This window comes from Oppia nitens, unplaced genomic scaffold (assembly GCF_028296485.1).
Source record: "Oppia nitens isolate AA-2021 unplaced genomic scaffold, nextdenovo-longstitch-racon4-pilon3 scaffold8_pilon_pilon_pilon, whole genome shotgun sequence".
Taxonomy (NCBI): domain Eukaryota; kingdom Metazoa; phylum Arthropoda; class Arachnida; order Sarcoptiformes; family Oppiidae; genus Oppia; species Oppia nitens.
Window position 1 is genome coordinate 2,176,864 of NW_026533252.1, and position 18,933 is coordinate 2,195,796.

At 26.7% G+C, this 18,933-nt stretch overlaps 1 protein-coding gene across 1 annotated transcript; it reads left to right on the plus strand.

Annotated features, from left to right (window-relative positions):
• The first annotated feature begins 346 nt into the window (after positions 1-346).
• On the plus strand, positions 347-16,660 carry LOC128963861 (protein qui-1-like). Its single transcript, XM_054310386.1, has 10 exons — positions 347-485; positions 4,814-5,136; positions 5,229-5,667; positions 5,742-5,943; positions 6,253-7,651; positions 10,564-11,209; positions 13,831-13,972; positions 14,052-15,215; positions 15,283-16,308; positions 16,412-16,660. Exons 1-10 carry the CDS (start codon positions 347-349, stop codon positions 16,590-16,592), a joined length of 5,661 nt encoding a protein of 1,886 aa, XP_054166361.1. The 3' UTR covers positions 16,593-16,660.
• Positions 16,661-18,933: the final 2,273 nt, after the last annotated feature.

Below are 18,933 nucleotides of genomic sequence, written 5' to 3' on the forward strand. Positions count from 1 at the left end.
GAGAATAAAAATTTAAATAGACAAAAAAAACTTTCATTTGTGTAGTTAATAATAAATGCGACATTTATTATAATTAAATATATGACAAAATCAAATTTTATTATAATTATTATTATTACTAATTTTTTTTTCTATTACAGATACAAATATAAAAACAACAAAATATATTCATTAGCACATAATTGGCAAACAAATAATGATAAAAAAGTGATGAAAATAATTAAAACATTATTTTGACATCAATTTATAATTGAAAGTGACATTTATAAATACACAATATATATATATATATATATATATATTTATTTATTTAATATATATATCAAAATACACAAATTTACCGACAATGTCGACCTCAAGTGCTGTCACAACCATTTGCGATCCAAACGAGATATTGCATCTAATACTTCACGGAAACATAACAAAAGGCTTTCCCGATCCGCCCTCACGGGTCGTCAAACTATTCATCGGTTCAACAAAAGCTGGTAATGTCTTAATACACTTTTTTTTATTTTTTAAAAAAAACTATAAATCATAATAAAAATCAATATTATATAAAGTAAATACCAACACGTTTTTAATGGCATATATTTTTAAACTACCTAAATTTAAAACACCCAAATCAAATGGTCTAAATTATTATTTTGTTGTTAATTATTAAAATATTAAAATTGAGTAATTTTTAAAATCAATTATACTTTATAATAATTCAAATATTATAATGAAACATTATTTTATTTATTTATAATGATACATATGTAAATATAAATTTTTAATTAATTGTTAAACGTTTTATAAGTTAGGTCAAATAAATTTAAATGATTTGAGTTATGGGTATTTTGAATGCAACCAATTTTTATGTCATAACATGACTTTTAAACATTAAAAGTTTTAAATTATATAATAGCTTAAAATATTTTTATATGTATAGTACAGTACTTAAATAATATTTTAATAATTTTTATGTATTATAGATATTGATTTATTTTTAAAAGATAATTTTTTTGCTAATGTTATATAAATGGATTTCACTGTATATAATATTTAAATTTTTATGACATAAATTTATAGGTATTTATAAATACAAAATAAATATTTTATTGACTATTTGTTTATACAGTATTTTATATGATATATTGAATATATTTAAATAAGCAAAAATTGTATATATTTTTATATAATATAAATGTTTTTTTTGTTGCTTTTTCTATTATTACCAAATAATAAGAATGAAAAATAAATTCATGAATATTTTAATAGGAAATCGCTTTTATATGTTGTTTGTGAAGCTTTCACAGACTGACATATATTATAAAAAACATAGTTTTATTGCATTTAAAATATGTATTATTTTTAGGAATATATATTTGAATATATAATTTATATATAAGGTTATAAAAATTTCTACATAGATCATTTTATTAATGTCGACAAAAAAACAATGTTTATATATATAAAGTGATCGTTAATATTATATAAAATAAATTAATGATAATTGTTAAAGTAAAATTATTAAATGAATATTTATAAATATTTAAATCTATTTATGAAAGTATATTTCTAATAGTTGTCAATAGTTTATGAAATTTATAAAATTTATTTATTTATTTAATGATTTATTCACTCAAACTGTTATCTTGATTTTTCTATAAATAATATTAATTGCATATTTATATAATATTACATAGTATGGTAATTATCAATAGAGTACAATCTACACAATTGTAACATTTTATTATGTTATGAAAATTTATTAATTATATAATTATGATTAACTATTATCAAGAATTGGATATTGATTTTATTATATTATAATATGAAATATATATAATAAAATAGGATTTTTGTTTTACATTATATTAGATCAGTTAACTCATTTGTCAAATAATGTGACACATTTGTTGTTATTTTCAAAAAGCAATTAATTAATTTTACGCAATGGTTATTTAATACATAAAAATCTTTCATGTTTAACATTATATATATATTATACACTATGTATAGTCTATACTAATATATAAATTTATATACTAGTATATATAATAAATATATTTATAAAAATAAACTGTCATATAAATATAAGTTTTTATATACATTATTATATAACATTGCTGTGTTGTGTAGTAAACTAGAAAAAAATAAATCAAAAACACATTTCTTTTACATAAGGGTTAAAAATATTTTAGTTTTTTTTGACACAAATTAGATATATAGACACACTCTAAACAAAATATTAATTGCGTTTATTTTAAACGTTGAAAGACTACGACATTGAGCTAACTAAGTGTAAATAATTGATTGAATTTTTTTTAAAAAAAACTTTAATAAACTGTTTTTTCTTTATAATATTTATTTATAATTTAATATATTATGTGTATTTTATATTTATAAATTGATAAACAATAGTTTATAGCCTATAATAAGATTAAATAATTAAAAAATTACATTTGCTTAATTAAAATTATATTTTATGTCTATTAAGATTATTTATTATAATATTCAGATACAGTGTATATATAAAATACTTTAATAAAACTCTTAAAATTATTTTATTTTTAAACTAAAAGCTAACAAAAATGTGCAAATTTTTAGTTTTTGTTGTTTCGAATTAATGGTTTGTAAGCTATATAATGACATTTTAGTTTAAAATAAATCTAATAAAAACCAAAACAAAAATAATACAAAATTTTTGCAATAAAGTAATAATAACAATAGTAATAATAGTAACAATTAAATTTCAGAAACATTTTTAAGAAATTTTCATCATTAAATTATATGACTATAATAATAATGTGCAGTAGTTTTAATCGATTTTTTTGTTTGGTATAAATAAAACAAATAATATGCAAATCTAATGTTCTCTTTTTATGCATTTTTTTGTTAATTTATTATTTGACTAAAAATTATTAATGAATTTCTAGTTTCTATTTATATTTCATTGAATTGAATTCATATTTTGTTCATATATAATAACTTTCATATATTATTGATTCAAACATTTCTATAGCCAACGGCATATAATTAGACTATAGTTTATATTAAAATAAATCTATGTTTCATTTAAATTGTTAAAATTATCTCTTCTATGGTTTAGTTATGATATCTTATTTATTTATTTATATATTTATTAAAAATTTGTTCATCATTTTATAGATATAAATAGAACTCTATGTTTAAAATTTAAACCAAATTTAAAACATTAAAACCTAAATTAAACCAAAAATTTAAAACCGAAATCGTTTTTGACTTTTAAGTTTTACGATTTTCAGCTCTAAGTTAATTCATTTATTATATAAATTTGTGCTCATTATATAAATGATACTTATTTATATAATAAGCAGAAATTATGTCTATTAAAATAAATGAAATACAGTTTATCATAATATTTAACAATAATTTACTATTTTTATTATCAATCTATAACCTAAAATTAAATTTTAGAAAACATTAAAATTATTTATTAAAAATAATTTTTTTGAGATCATCGTAAAATTATACAATAAATATTAGCTTTTAACTAAACACCCAAAATAAATAGTGTAAAAATAAATACAGTAGTACAAATAAATAAGTTATTAAAATACAATATACTAAATAATTGAAAATTATATATTTTTTATTATTTTTATTGTTTATAATAATTATATTTTATAATAATAATAATACTGTATATAAAATATAAAATCCTTAAATTGCTTATAATAATTATTAAATTTATAATTACATTATTTTGTTGATTTATTAAAATTATTAGACTGTACAAAAAATGGTATCTAAAACAGTTAATAATTATAATTTTTATTTCTATATTGCTTGTTTTTTATCTCTATATATTATATTATCAATTTTAAATTCATATACAACTTTAATTTTGTTTATATTTATGTCTAGAAATAATGTATTACATTAATCATAAAATAGTTGACATGTACTTATAAATATCAATATATGTGAGGATATAATACTTTATTTAGTTATTATACTATTATTATTTTACTTATAAATATAAAGCATATTAGATAATGTATGATTAAGCATAATATAAACTATAAGCCACTATAACGTATATGTTTGTATAGACTACTAGTATAATATCGTCAATATATTATATTCTATATAAATTTATAAATATAATTTATTTGGCAATAAAAAAATAGTGAGAAAACACCAAATGTTTAGATTTTTGCAAATATTTATAATTTGCTGAAATAAGTATATTAATAGTTACATTGTGTGTTTGTTGTGTGTGTGTGTGTGTGTGTGTGTGTGTGTGTGTGTGTGTGTGTGTTTGTTGTGTGTGTGTGTGTGTGTGTGTGTGTGTGTGTGTTGTGTGTGTGTGTGTGTGTGTGTGTGTGTGTGTGTGTGTTTGTTGTGTGTGTGTGTTATAACTAACAATAACTGAGTTTTCAACATAATATACAGTAGTTTCTAATATTTCTCACGGTTTTAACGATTAATATGATTTTATAATGTGTTAGAAAAAATATTGTAATACCACAAAAAAATTGTATTTACAATACATTTTGATATACACTTAGTTATTAGAATACTATTTTGTGTGAACTCAGATTTTATATTAAATTTTCTCTATATTTAGAAAATACAGTATTTATATAATAAATGAAAAAATATTTAGCGAGTTTAGTAAATATTATATTAAAATATATACTTTTTATACAAACACACAAACAAACTTCAGAAAAATATATTTCTAAAACGACAATTTGAAAAAATATATATTAAACGAAAAACTTGTGTATAAATAAATATTTTGAAAATAATCCGAAAAAAATTATATATATTTTTATATTAGACTTTGATTGCGAGCGCCGACACATACACGATGTAGTAATACCAGAGCTCCAGCGCTACTGTAATAGTCTATCACTGGATCTGCTGATAATTGATCCACAATGGCGTAGCACAAGTAGTCTGACCACCAGTCACTCGACCATCTATTTGGACACCGGATCCGCTGCTCAACTCAGATCACCGTCGGTTCCTAAGTCGCCATCACTGGCGGCTCAACAGTTGTTTTATGAATGCAATACAGAATCAGTGAATCCACACGAATTTGCTCTTCAGATGCAAGAAATTGATGACTGTTTTCGGCAATCATTGACCACATTTTTCTTGGTCTGTAAAAAAACTATTTAGTTTAATAGATTTAATGAACAATTAATTAAATAAAAAAAAATTATTATATTTTTAAAAAATATTACTATTAGTGTCTAATCGGTCATAAATATAAACCGATGGCATTACCCACTTGTATCAGCTCGAGTGACTTCAAGCACATCTATGCGGTGGCCAACGAGGCCGGACTCGGCGACGTATCGCTACTGAAACAGTGTTACCGCGAAAACCAAAATCTCTATCCGTCGGCTCAGTACTCGTTAGTCCGGCCGCGACGGCCGTCCCGACAGCACGAAGAAGAGATGGAAATTATTGCCAAAATTGTTGAATATGGCGCCAAAGTGGCCCAACGGGAGGGTAATCTCAGCGAAAATTTTGAGCCCCTGTTGTCAGCCGTTCACAGACAGATACTTCACGCTTTGAAATTAGTTAAAACACATAATAATAATAATAATAACAACAATAATAACAATACCACTGCTTCTTGTGTTGCATCGGATAGACTTCTTTGTTTTATCCGACAATTTGAAGGTTTGTATTAAAATTTTTTTTATTACATTTATCTTTATATTATAATTTATATTATCATCGCTATGTGTGATTAGGTGTTGACTTTGGTCACGCATCTGTGTCCCAATATTTTGATGTCACCCCTACCACCGCCAGTACACCTATGACCGGATCGTCGTCATCGGCCACTGGCGCCGGTGCCGCTATTGAGTGCTCGGCCACTGCTATTCAAGGTGTCCATCAGCTCATCGACGATGTCATCTGTGGCCTCAAACGGGGAAATATTCATTATTTTAAGTATGTATTCAATGTCTATAATATACATAGTTTTTTTAATCATATTATTTGTGTAACTAATTAATAAAAAAATAATAATAATTTAGTAGAAAGATAATTAAACTAAAAATATATACAAGTAATTAATTGTTAATTATAGTTAAATGGATGAATAATTTAAGAGTAATCATTAAATAATATAATTAAAGCTATATTAGCAAAATAATTATATTAATTATTTATTTATATATACTCTATATTTACTAATTAAGAGTCTAAATATAGACAACAAATTTTACTGTTATTTTTATATAATGTTTTGATAAACAGTATTTCATGGGACGAGGAGTCGACGCGTAAACATGAAAATAATGATGAGTTGACAACAACATCGACGGCCGCCACCACTGTCTACACTCTGTCCAGCGATTATTTGGACAAATTTGGTACAACATTGTTGAACAGTTTGCGCACCGGTATCGACAATCACATGAATCGGACGGCGTTTGAATACCCGGCCGAAGTGATCTGTGAATCCCATTCCCATTTGTGCAATTTTCGCAACATTATCGGTGCAATAGGTGTGTCCCAATCCATTGACTCGGACTGTGCGCCACTGTTACAGATCCAGAAACTGATAGCATCGGCCAACGCAAGTCCACGACACGCACCTATTGTAGTAACCGGTAAGGAAGGTGTCGGTAAAACGACATTTTTGTCGCAAGTGTTCACCCATTCCACCGAATGGCTGGTCGGCGGCGAAGAAGTTATACGAATTGTGCGACACATTGGCCAGAGTCCCGGATCGAGCTATATATCGGAATTGTTACGCAATCTGTGTCTTCATATATCGCTGGTGTTTGGATTTGAGGCCCAAACCACCATAAGCTACGATTTGTCCGCACTGTCCATTTGGTTCCAGGATTTGCTCAAAATGGTTGAGACAACCTCTGAGAATACGGACCTAATCATCATTTTAGACGACATTCATCTCATGTGGTCAACTCAGGCCACGGCACTGCTCGGTTGGTTGCCATTCAATTTACCGGCCAATGTTCATCTTATCTGTTCAGTGGCCGAAACAGCCGACGAAGTACTTTCGCTTTTAAGATCTCGTATAAGTGCCGACAATTTTATCCGATTGACACCCATTGCCAACGCAAACAGTTTTATATCGACACTACAGTGCAAACTCAGGGATGAAAAACACAATCTGACAGCTGATCAATGGTCAGTAATAAGGGAGCGCTTTTCCAATTCATACTTTCAACAAACTCATACAACACCACTGTATGCCAATCTATTGTCGTGTACACTGTTGACGGACTGGGAGTCCTTTTACGAGCCAACCATAGCCTCCATACCCAGTGATATCAACGGTATTGTTGCGCACACCGTCAGCGATCTGGAGGATCGGTTCGGGTTGGCGTTGATCAGAAAAATTTGCTCATATCTGTGTTGCACACGTTATGGGCTCCGGGAGGTGGAGATCTACGACCTGGTCATCAACGACGATTGTATAGCCGATGCCAACGCCAATACATGGCTGGCCATCAAAGAGCAGTTAACACCGCTGTGGAAACAGTACTATGTTTTAGGCCGTAATTATATCAAATGGAAAAATCAATGTATCAGCGATGCCCTCCGGCACCGATACCTTAAAGATCCGGCAAAATTGCAGGCAATACACCAGGAACTGGCACTGGCTTTTCACTCAGCATTCAATGAGGTAATCATCCAAAGAGACCAACAAAATAAAAATTGTCTCTCAATTTATAATCACATTCAGTCTAATACTACAATCATGTCGTGTATAGCTCTGTGACATTAATAGTCACATAAAATACTTGGAAAACGACTTTTACATTACAAATATTTTTCGTATTATTTTTTTTATAGACTATATATTGAAATTCAATGCACACACCATTAGTAAACATAAAACTTAAATGTCGTTCAATTAGACTATTCATTTGTTGTGTTAATATTTATGTTTTATTTTTTTATTTATTTTTTTATTTATTTTTTGATCGCTAATAGCTGTGTCTCAATGTTAAACATAAATATCACCTTAAGATATGTTTAACATAAAATTGAATGAATAGATGATAGATATATAAGAAATTATTATAAATATAAAATGATATTTATTAAACATGACTTTAAATTAATAACAACAATTTATTTTTTATATTATAAATATATTAAATTATTTTATGAATCATAATTTATTATATTTATGATTCTTTATAAACACTTTTATCATATAAATAAATAACAATTTGTGTGTTCAGTATATATCTGATATTATTACGGTAGGTGTATTTTACTACATATTAGATAAACTCTCTCTCTCTCTCTCTCTCTCTCTCTCTCTCTCTCTCTCTCTCTCTCTTCTTTCTCTCTCTTTTCTCACTAACTTACTCTTTCACTTATTCATTGATTCACTTTTTTACAAAACAAAAGCAACAAAATGAAAGCTTTTCTCATTTCCGCACTTTTATTACAATTCTTTCATATTATATATATATATAGTATATATATATATACAGTATATATATATATAATCTTGTGATCAAATGTTGAGTGCATTACTAACCCGTGGATTCACTGAATAATATATTTTTGTATCATCTGTTTCAATGTTTTGTTGTTTTGCCCTAAAGTTAAACTGAAATCCACGTAAAACTAGAGAATCGCCGTCTAAAACTATTTTATCACAAATATATGTCTGATTTTTTTTATTACTAAAATGAATCAATAAACAAAAATATACAAAATAATGTAACATAAAATTGAATTGAATTGATTTGTATTTAGTATAAAAGTATAAATTTATTTGCAATATTATCATATATTTGGTTTCGTTTATTTGTTAACAGATAGTTGAAATAAAATAAATAGATATCAAATAAATCTATTTGTAATTAGTATAGTATATACTATTGTATAAGTATTTGCAATTATATTTGCAATTTACAGTTAAGCTTGTCTTTGTAATCATTAATTACATTAATATTGTGATAAATAATTGCATTAAAAGTGAATATACAGTATATATAATAATTTATATTAACATTTTATATCATATATCACTGCATTTTAATTATATCAATATATACTCTATATATATATTTATATATATATACCGATATATGTAACATTGCATGATTTATTATAATATAATCTAAGCAATTTAATATTTAAAAATAAAACAAAATTTATTTTATGCCAATTTATGTGTATATTTATATAAATATATTTTATTTTTATTTTACATGACTGGTTTACACCTGATATAACTTATATATAGTGTACCCAAACTAGTAGTTAATATGCCGTACAAAATGAAACGAATATTTACTTGAAATCAAATCTCAGTGAAAATTTAATTTAAAATTTCACTAGAAATGTCACTTTTAAGCAAAACAAAAAAAATAAATATTTTTTATAATTTATATACAATTTTTGTCATATTTTATGCCATTGCTTTAAAATTTAACATTAAACTTGTAAAATGTTTTTTTGTAAAAAAAGTAAGCTTTAATATTAAGATTAATAATCTTATACAGTATTGATATATAAATATCTATGTATTATTAATACCTTGAAAAAATTTCTATTTAATATAAGCTTTAAAAACTAAAAATTTATATTATATTAAAAATACAAAATATATTTTATTACAATTTTTAATTAATTTAAATTACTTATTATCAAAACTGTTACAATAGAAATAGATTATATAATTATTTTGTTTAAATATATAATTTATAATATTCAATTCATATGAGTCATATGATATAACATATAATAAGATTAAATTTTATATTTAAATTATATCTTTTAACATCAAAAATCGTAATTAACATAAAAAGGTCGGCAGGTATTTGATGGGCAATAAATTTATAGAAAATGAATATTTACTATAATTGACAAAATTATTGAATTTAATTACATATATTTATTAAATTATTGTTTAGTTTTAGTGATATATTTTACTTTTTAAGTTAATTTAAATATAAGGTATTTATACTGTACTTTATATTTAGTAAGTTAAACATTGAATATATTATAAAACAAACTAATTTAATTTATATTTTTTCTATTATTAATTTTAATATCTATAATATATTTTATACACTTTAACATATAAAGCTTTTTCAAATATAATTTTACATTAATAATTAATATTCGCTTAAAACATATTTAATACTAATTTAGTAGTGCCGGGTATAATAAAAATAAAATCTATTAATAAATAACTACTAGTAAATCAATAAAATCTGGAAAAAATAAATATACCTAAAGGGAAACCTATTTTACGTTTCAATTACTCTATTAAGACCACAAAAATTGTAATTTATATACAGTATATTGAGGAGAGAGAGAGAGAGAGAGAGAGAGAGAGATTATAATTATATAATATATTTTCTGTACAGTACTTAATATTGTATTTTTTATATTAAATATTTACTTTAACTAAATAACTCGACAAACTTATATAATTTAACAAAAAAAATTATTTAATTATTTATATATCAATACATCATTTGCTACAACACTACTGTATATTTGATGATCGATTATATGATATAATGATTAATTTGTAAAATAATTTTAATTATTTGTTTTTTTAAGGCACTGAATGAGTCAAATAGTATACGCAAAGAGACAGAACTGGTGAGAGAGGCGGACGAACTGTGGTATCATTTGTTGCGATGCGACGATCGCCAGAAGCTGAAGGAATTGGCGATTTTGAACATCGATTTCTTGATGACTGTGGTTAAGGGAAATTCAATTAGCTATTTGAGGAGCATTTTAGATGTAGTTAGAAGTCAAGTGCTGGACTGGGAGATAGAGTTGTTATATAATATGACCAAACAATCGGTTCATGTAGTCTCGCAAGATGCCAATCAATTAGCCATTGAAATACTATTATGGCTCAAACAGTTTGTTAATACTACCGGTGCCGGCTCTGATAGCTGCAGTGGTAGCTATCAATTAACAGACAATAGTAGCAACAAATCTATTGAGACGTGTCTGAAACAATTAGTCGACGATACCATCAATTGGTGCAATAATTTGAAGACCACTCAACTATTGATACCATCCAATTCGTGGCTTAACCTGCCGATGCCGCCCCAAGTGGCTATGATTACCTGCACCTGGAATAGTATTACCCGAGCCGTGTCCACACCCGACTCCCAGTATTTGATTGCATGTGAGACCAAAATGATACACTTTTATAACTTGCCGGCAAAGTCTATCATCAAATCATTTGAAGGTATGTTTTCTTATACAATGTAATACAATGATTGTGTAATATTTGTTTTATTTAAAACAATAAATCATTTTTTTGTGAATGTGTGTGTGTTTGATGTTAATTATACTAAGTTTGAGATTAATGTTAAAATGTCAAGTTTTTTTTCTCTAATTATACTTTTATATTTTAGTATTATTGTATATAATATATATAAAGTTTCATTTTCAAATTAAATCCACATTTCATCACAACTTATAATTTTCTAACTAAAAATGTATTAATAATAGTACAGTAAAATGAATAATGAAAAAGTGAATTATAAATAGGATTTTTATATCTCACTGTAGATTAATTATAGTATAGATTAGATTGTTTTTTAAGACATAATATATATAACTTATAATTAATTAATTTTTATTTTCGTAGACTTGAAACAAAAATAATTTTTATAATTTAAATGTAATACTTGTACTGTACAATTTATACGTGATTACGTAATTTAAATAAAAATAATTTACATTTATTCAACAAATCATAACTAAGGAAAAAAACATTAAAACTATAAATTAAATGTTAGAAATTTAGACTTAAATGAAAAATGTATGAAAAAATTTAGGTGAATGAGTTAGAGAGAGAGAGAGAGAGAGAGAGAGAGAGAGAGAGAGAGAGAGAGAGAGAGAGAGAGAGAGAGTAATTTAATCTTTTTATTTTTTCACCAAAACTTTTAATGCTATTTAATCGGTAAAAGTGATAAAATGTAATAATAAAAGTGACAAAAGTTTTTTTTAACAAAATCGTTGTAAGATAATAAAAGTTGTTATAAAGTAAAAATACATTAAATTAGTAATCAAAAAATGTACATATTTTTTGTTGTATTATTTAGATCTTATTTTCTGATGTTTTATTTTTTCAAACAAGCATTTATATAGCGATGATTTGGTGACACATAAAAAACATTTATATCTTTACTTATAATTAGGGTTAGATTGAGATTCCCAGGGAGGGAAGTTCCCAAATAAAATCCCTCCAATTTTCCCGGAAAATATGGAAAATATATTATATTCCTTCCCTTGATCGTTAGAAAGGGAAAATATAATTTGTCATACATTAAAAAGTACATAATCTCAATGGCTATGTGTTTCAATTGGGACCATTATGTTAGTAATAACTCAATCAAAATATGATTCAAATATTATTAAACATTTAGTAAAAACATTAAAATACATTTTGTAGACATTTACTATACAAACGTGTTTTTAATTAAACATTATGTAATGTGAGTTAGGGTACGATAGGTGGTACCACAAGGAAATGTCTTCCCAGGGAATTCCCAGGGAACAGGGAATATAAGGAACTTATGGAAAATAAGACGAGGGAGGGAATCTGATCTAACCCTACTTATAATAAAGTTTACTTTTACTTAGTTTTCCATTATTTTTTGCCACATTTAGTATCTTTAATATTATCTTAACAGTAAACAGTAATAGTACTGTAATAATCATAACAATAATATCTATGATTTTATGCTTATATAATCCCAAGATTTTTTTTATGACAAATGTTTGCTAAATACTGTACCCATAGTTTATATTTAGGTTTTTTTTGTTTATACTGTATATTATATCATAATATATTTATTCATAATGCAATACTGTTTATACACTGATCATTGTTGTACACTATAGTTATATTAATATATTTATATTAATACTGTATAAGTAGTTAATGTAAAACAGAGAGAAAAAAGTCATAAACATTTTAAAACCATTTTATGTGTTGTAATATCAGTACATTAGATAATGTTGACTGTCTTTTTATACGCTAATATCACGCAATTGTATCTCATATTTTATAAATATATCATCAATTTTAATTAGATTTTACTTTACATACTAGTGTACAATACATACAATCATTAATTATAAAGAAAAATGTTTATAACTAAATATATTTCAGTTTTTATAGATTCAAAAATTTTATTCAATCTTATTATAAAAATATTTACAATATTTACAATCCAATGTTTAAATTTTATAAAATTTATGTTTGGTATTAACATTTAACTTTGTATTACTAATATTATTAACCTAATAGCAATGTTAGCTTTAATATAAAAATGTATTATAAAAATTGAAAATCTATATAGAAAAGTATTTTTCATAATAAGATTTAGTTGAATATTATTGATTATAATAGAAAATATTGTTACCGGCTTATTAGTTGAATAAAATATAAATTATTTTTATTTTAAAAATAATTGTTTAGATATCTATTATATAATTGAAATATGAAATTCTTAATTACTTAATAAGAATTTATTAGAAATTTGATAATTATTTTCTATAGAAAAGATATTATAATAAATACTATATAACATATAATATATTGTATAACAAATATGTATAATAATATTTTTAAATGAGCATGTTCAAATAAAAATATTATTTCATTATTCATAATGTTACATTTGCATATATAAATAAAAATTATTTGCAAATTAGTATTTAAATATTATTCTATATTATTTAATAATTAATAAAAATTAAAACACTGTTTTAGAAAATACTAAATATTTACTAATAAATTACATAATAAGTAATTTTATAAATTCATTATTTTTGCACAATTATTGTATAAATTAGGTCATCGGTCGACAATAACATGTCTTCATTTGTCTGATTCGGGCAAATGGTTGGTCACCGGCAGTGAAGACACGAACGTAAATCTCTGGGAAGTGAATATCGATAATAAAGAGATCTCTTGTAAACTAAAACATCGTTTAAAGTAATTATTTTTAAATGAAAATAATATTTTTTATTTCATTATTATTTAATAAAATTGTTATTTTCTTTTAATATTTCAGTCAACATATCGCTGGTGTCCTCTGTGTAGTCATATCGCACTCGGAGGAAGTCATACTCAGCGGCTCCGAAATAGGCGCCGTATGTGCCATTAGTTTGGACTCCGGGACAATACTAGCCCGACTTGAACATCACAAAGGTATGATTACATGCCTATGTGTCAACTCGGGTGACGATGTTTTTGTCACGGGATCTACCGATTGTACGGTTGCCGTCTGGTCTTTGGAAACGTTTTGTATACTCAATGAAATCATACTAATGAAGCCCATTATGCATATGGATATATCCCTTGACTCGACTTTCTTACTGTTGGCCTGTGAGGACAACTCCATTCATGTACGAGCGCTGACCACCGGATCCAATGTACACTGTCTTCAGGGACACTCTGTCGGCGCTGTCATATCGTATCTGAGGTTCGCCAAAGACAACTGTCGCTGTATACTTGGCTGCGGCGACGGAAAGTTGCATATCTATGACATACACTCGGCCCGACTCTTACAGACACTGTCGGCGCACACGGAGATGATTACGGCGATCCTTCCGCAGACGAACGATCGGTTTTTGTTTACTTGCGGCGGAAATAAAATTGTTATCTGGAATTTCAGTGCCCGAAACAAAGACAAAGACTTGTTGGCCGCCAATATTGATGGACTAAATCCAAAGGACAGCCAACAACAGCCGCGTTCGCGACCTTCGTCTCGCAAAAAGAAAAGAGTAGACAATCATAGAGAGCCAATCACATGTGTGGCCGTATCGCGTGACGGCTCTCTGGCTGTTACTGGTAGTCGTGATTGTTTAGTTAAGATATGGCAACTGAGTACTGGTGAGACACATACGACACTGGAAGGTCATACTGGAGCCGTTACTTGTGTTGATTTTGCGCCAAACGGTTTATTTGCCGTTTCGGGCTCTGAGGACAAGACACTGCGTGTTTGGGGACTAACTTTAGGTCTGATTGTGTCCACATTTACTGAACATCAAAATAGTATTGTTGTGGTGAAAGTGTCATCCGATTCCCGAAAGATACTATCGGTCGATGCTATGGGTGTTCATATGCTCTGGCAGGCAGACAATGGTAACCGATTGGTAGTGACGACAAAACCTATTAATAATGTGATATATCAGGGAAACACAGTTTTCGCTATTTCCGGAAAAAATGATAACAGGTTTTTGCGAAAATTTCATAAATTTTTTTCTATTAACAAACATTTATTTTAAAACATTGAATTTTAGTGTCCGATTTTGGTCATCATATGATTATGAAAATGAGAAAACTGTTTCACATAGCGAACCCATCACGTGCTACACGTGCACATACGATGGCCAGACAATCATTACCGGCTCTCAGGACATGTCGCTCAAGGTCTGGGAAGTGACCAGCGCTAAGCTAACACAAGTTTTGGTTGGACACGAAGGCAGCATATCATGTGTGGCCACTGCACCACTCAACTCAAGTCTGGTTATCAGCGGTTCACAAGACTGTAATCTAATTGTATGGGATATGACCACTGGTTCGGATCTGTTTACATTGTCCGGTCATAACGCCAATGTCTCTCAAGTCAAGATGACACTCGACGGCTCTACGGCTGTGTCCGCATCCGAAGACAATACATTGCAAGTGTGGGACACCAAAACATCTGGATGTCGACTGGCAATCATGGATATGCACCACAACTTCCAGTCCTTATCGTTCTCATTGAATCTCAATTCATTTGTAGTTCATTTAGCCAACAATCAGTTGCTTCCAATCATTCGTTACCACAACAATTCAGCAAAAGACTTGACCCTTGATTTGCCTCCGGGAACTCCCGGTGGCGACGACATCAAAGCACCGGCAGCCTGGCGTGGAATTGTACCGCGCGATGGCCGCCAACGTATACTCATGAAGGGTGCACTGAAAAGGGAACAGTCATTTGATTCCTTCTATTGGGACCATTTGTTACATCGGGGACAGAGTGTCGATGATTTTCGCAAAATTATGCCATTGGCCGCCCAACAGATCCAGTCGCCGATGGGCTCGCGCGACAATATATGGGATGGCAGTCCAATAGCTTCGGCCAACGTTAACGTTGAACGGACGCCGACAATGATGAGACCGACGCGTATGATCTCTAAATTGATTGGTCCGAAACAGAAGATGTTGAAAAAACAGCAGTCAATGTTTGCTTGTTTTTCCGAGTTTACGGCACCGGGTGGTCAACCAATTGTCAAAGCGCCCAGTCCTTTGATCAATTCACAGTTAGGCACCGACTCTACAAAGTAATCCTATTATTTATTTATATTTATAAATATATGTTTTAATTATAATTTATTTAATAATTTTCTAAATATTGTGCATTTCTTTGTTTTTTTGTACAATTAGTCCCAAAATTGCTGCAATCAAATGTCTGCCTCCATCCGTACGTCCATATCTGGGTCAGGGATCTCAGGGCAGATCCCGATCCATGGAGGAAACCGATGCAAACTCGACTGTTTCAAAGGATACCAATCCTAACGGCAAATACATTCAAATAAAAGATTCCGGTGTTTGTATTGTTATGTAATTACATCAATCACTGATCCATAAGTTTGTTTAGTTTTGTTTGTATTTCACACATATATAGTAAATAGTATCATCATATAAAAAATGTTTTTTTCAAAACACATTGTTTATTATATCATAAATTTAATACTTTTTAATTAATTTGTCTTTTTCACATTTTTCACGTTTTTTCAATAAAATATCTAATGCATGAAATTTATGTGATGCAAATTTCTATATATATATATATATATATAAATTTATATACACTATTTATTGTATATAAATTATAGTATATTATTTATATTGTACCTGTTTAAAAAATAATGTAATGTAAATTACAGGTAAGTTACAATACAGTGTTTATCCATTTGTGTTTTTAAAAAAAATATTAGTGATACACCAATAATAACAATAAGCAAATAATAAATATTATTAAATTGATTGATTGAATTCATAATCAATAAAATATATAAATCAAATATTTAAAAAAAAGTAAATAAATATACCGGTACACCCACGTTATTATATATAAGTCACGTATAAAATAATTATTAAATGTTAATATAATTTTTATGCTGTTTTTGCACACTCAGACATATTATAGACTCTTGTTGTAAAAAAAAGTTAAATGTATAAATATTATGAAATTGTAATAATAATAAATAATAATAATGTTTGTTTTTTTGCACAATTGTATTAACTAATACTAATACAGTATATATAAAATATATTATATAATATATCAATATATATGTTATATTTAGAACATAAGCAAAGCTGTTTCTGTGATCAATAAATGAAAAATTTGAAAATAAATGTTTAAACAAAATTTAAGGTTATATATAAATTAAAATAAATTGTTGCTCTATAATTATTGATATAATAATTATTTATAAATATTAATAAAATAAAATATTATATCTAAATATTTTTTTTTGAATATTTATCAGTACAAAAAAAATATTATCTAAATAAATGTTTTTAATTAAAATAAATATGCATTAATTCAATATTCACTATCAAATTAATTTGTTACTAAATAAATATTAAATATACTGCAACAACAATTTGTTGTCAACAAGTAAGTGATTTTTTTTTGGATAAATTTTATCTTAATATTAGATTAAACTTAAGAATACTATTTATAAACAATGTTTTTCTATAATAGTTATGTATGTTTACAAATACTTATTAATATAAATTTAATAAACTTTATACTCTTATATACCACAGTATAATAAAGATTTGAGTTTTATACTGTTTATATGATTTTTATATATAAATAAATATGTTTTTCAAATTGATCCTAAATTAACATTTTTATCACTGTATGGCTTTTCTCAAGATAATTAATTATTATAATTTAGATGCAATTATATGATATTTATATGATAATAAATAAATGCAGTTTTAGAAACATTAGTATTGCTATAAAATTGCTATTATATCATATATAATTGATAAATAACCTTTTACAATAATGTATACCAACAAAAAAAAAAATTTTTTTTTACTTAATATTATAAATCATTTGTAAAATATGTTATAATTTATATTTATTGTATAAAATTAATTACAAAATGTCTAAAAATTAAGTACAAAATATAGAGACAATAGTATTATAAAATTTTAATACTATTTAGTTTTTTAGACTTTAATTCCTGCCTTTTTGTCGTTGATTTCATAATCAGTTGATTTAAGATATTGTGAAAAAGCAAATGCAATGATAAGGACACAGACGTCCAGTATTGGACCGATGATTGTCGGCCTCAACGATGCGTCCACTATATTGAGCACTAATACAACACTTGTGATGACACCATAGGTTAGGGTCAGCTCATAGTTTTCTTTATAGGCGCCTATAATGCCGGCCAATGCTGTAAAGTCTTGTAAACATATGGTGACAACCGATATGAATCGCCACACCAGTAGCTGTTGTCGGTGCAGTCCGTACGGGTCGGCTCTGATAGCCTGAAGTGCGCTCCGGTAGTAAGTTATAGATGAATATAACACATACAGCGATGACATCAATAGAAATATACTAAATACTAGCAAAAAGTTTTTAACAACAATGAATCCGACGGTACGGTCGGCTCTCATCTTAACTCTACCCATAGTTTTAACGATTTTTTTGTATAATTAATAATTATAATTAACTATCAATTGATTTATTTTCTGTGTGTTGTTTTTATATACAAAATAAATAATTGTTATCTAAATCTAACAGTATTTGTATTTACAATAATAATACACCATTTGTCAAATGTATCCATGACTTCATTAGTAATATAAACATATGATAAGATAATTTTTGATAATAATTAGGATATAAATTTTGTTTTAAATACATCTTTTTTTGA

What these genes read in the sequence shown, in the direction of transcription:
- LOC128963861 (XM_054310386.1), top strand. Translation starts at nt 347, where the DNA reads ATGTCGACCTCAAGTGCTGTCACAACCATTTGCGATCCAAACGAGATA. An exon ending in AAACTAAAACATCGTTTAAA is followed by an intron (nt 13,973 to 14,051) that starts GTAATTATTTTT and finishes TTAATATTTCAG; the next exon opens with TCAACATATCGCTGGTGTCC. An exon ending in TTAGGCACCGACTCTACAAA is followed by an intron (nt 16,309 to 16,411) that starts GTAATCCTATTA and finishes TTGTACAATTAG; the next exon opens with TCCCAAAATTGCTGCAATCA.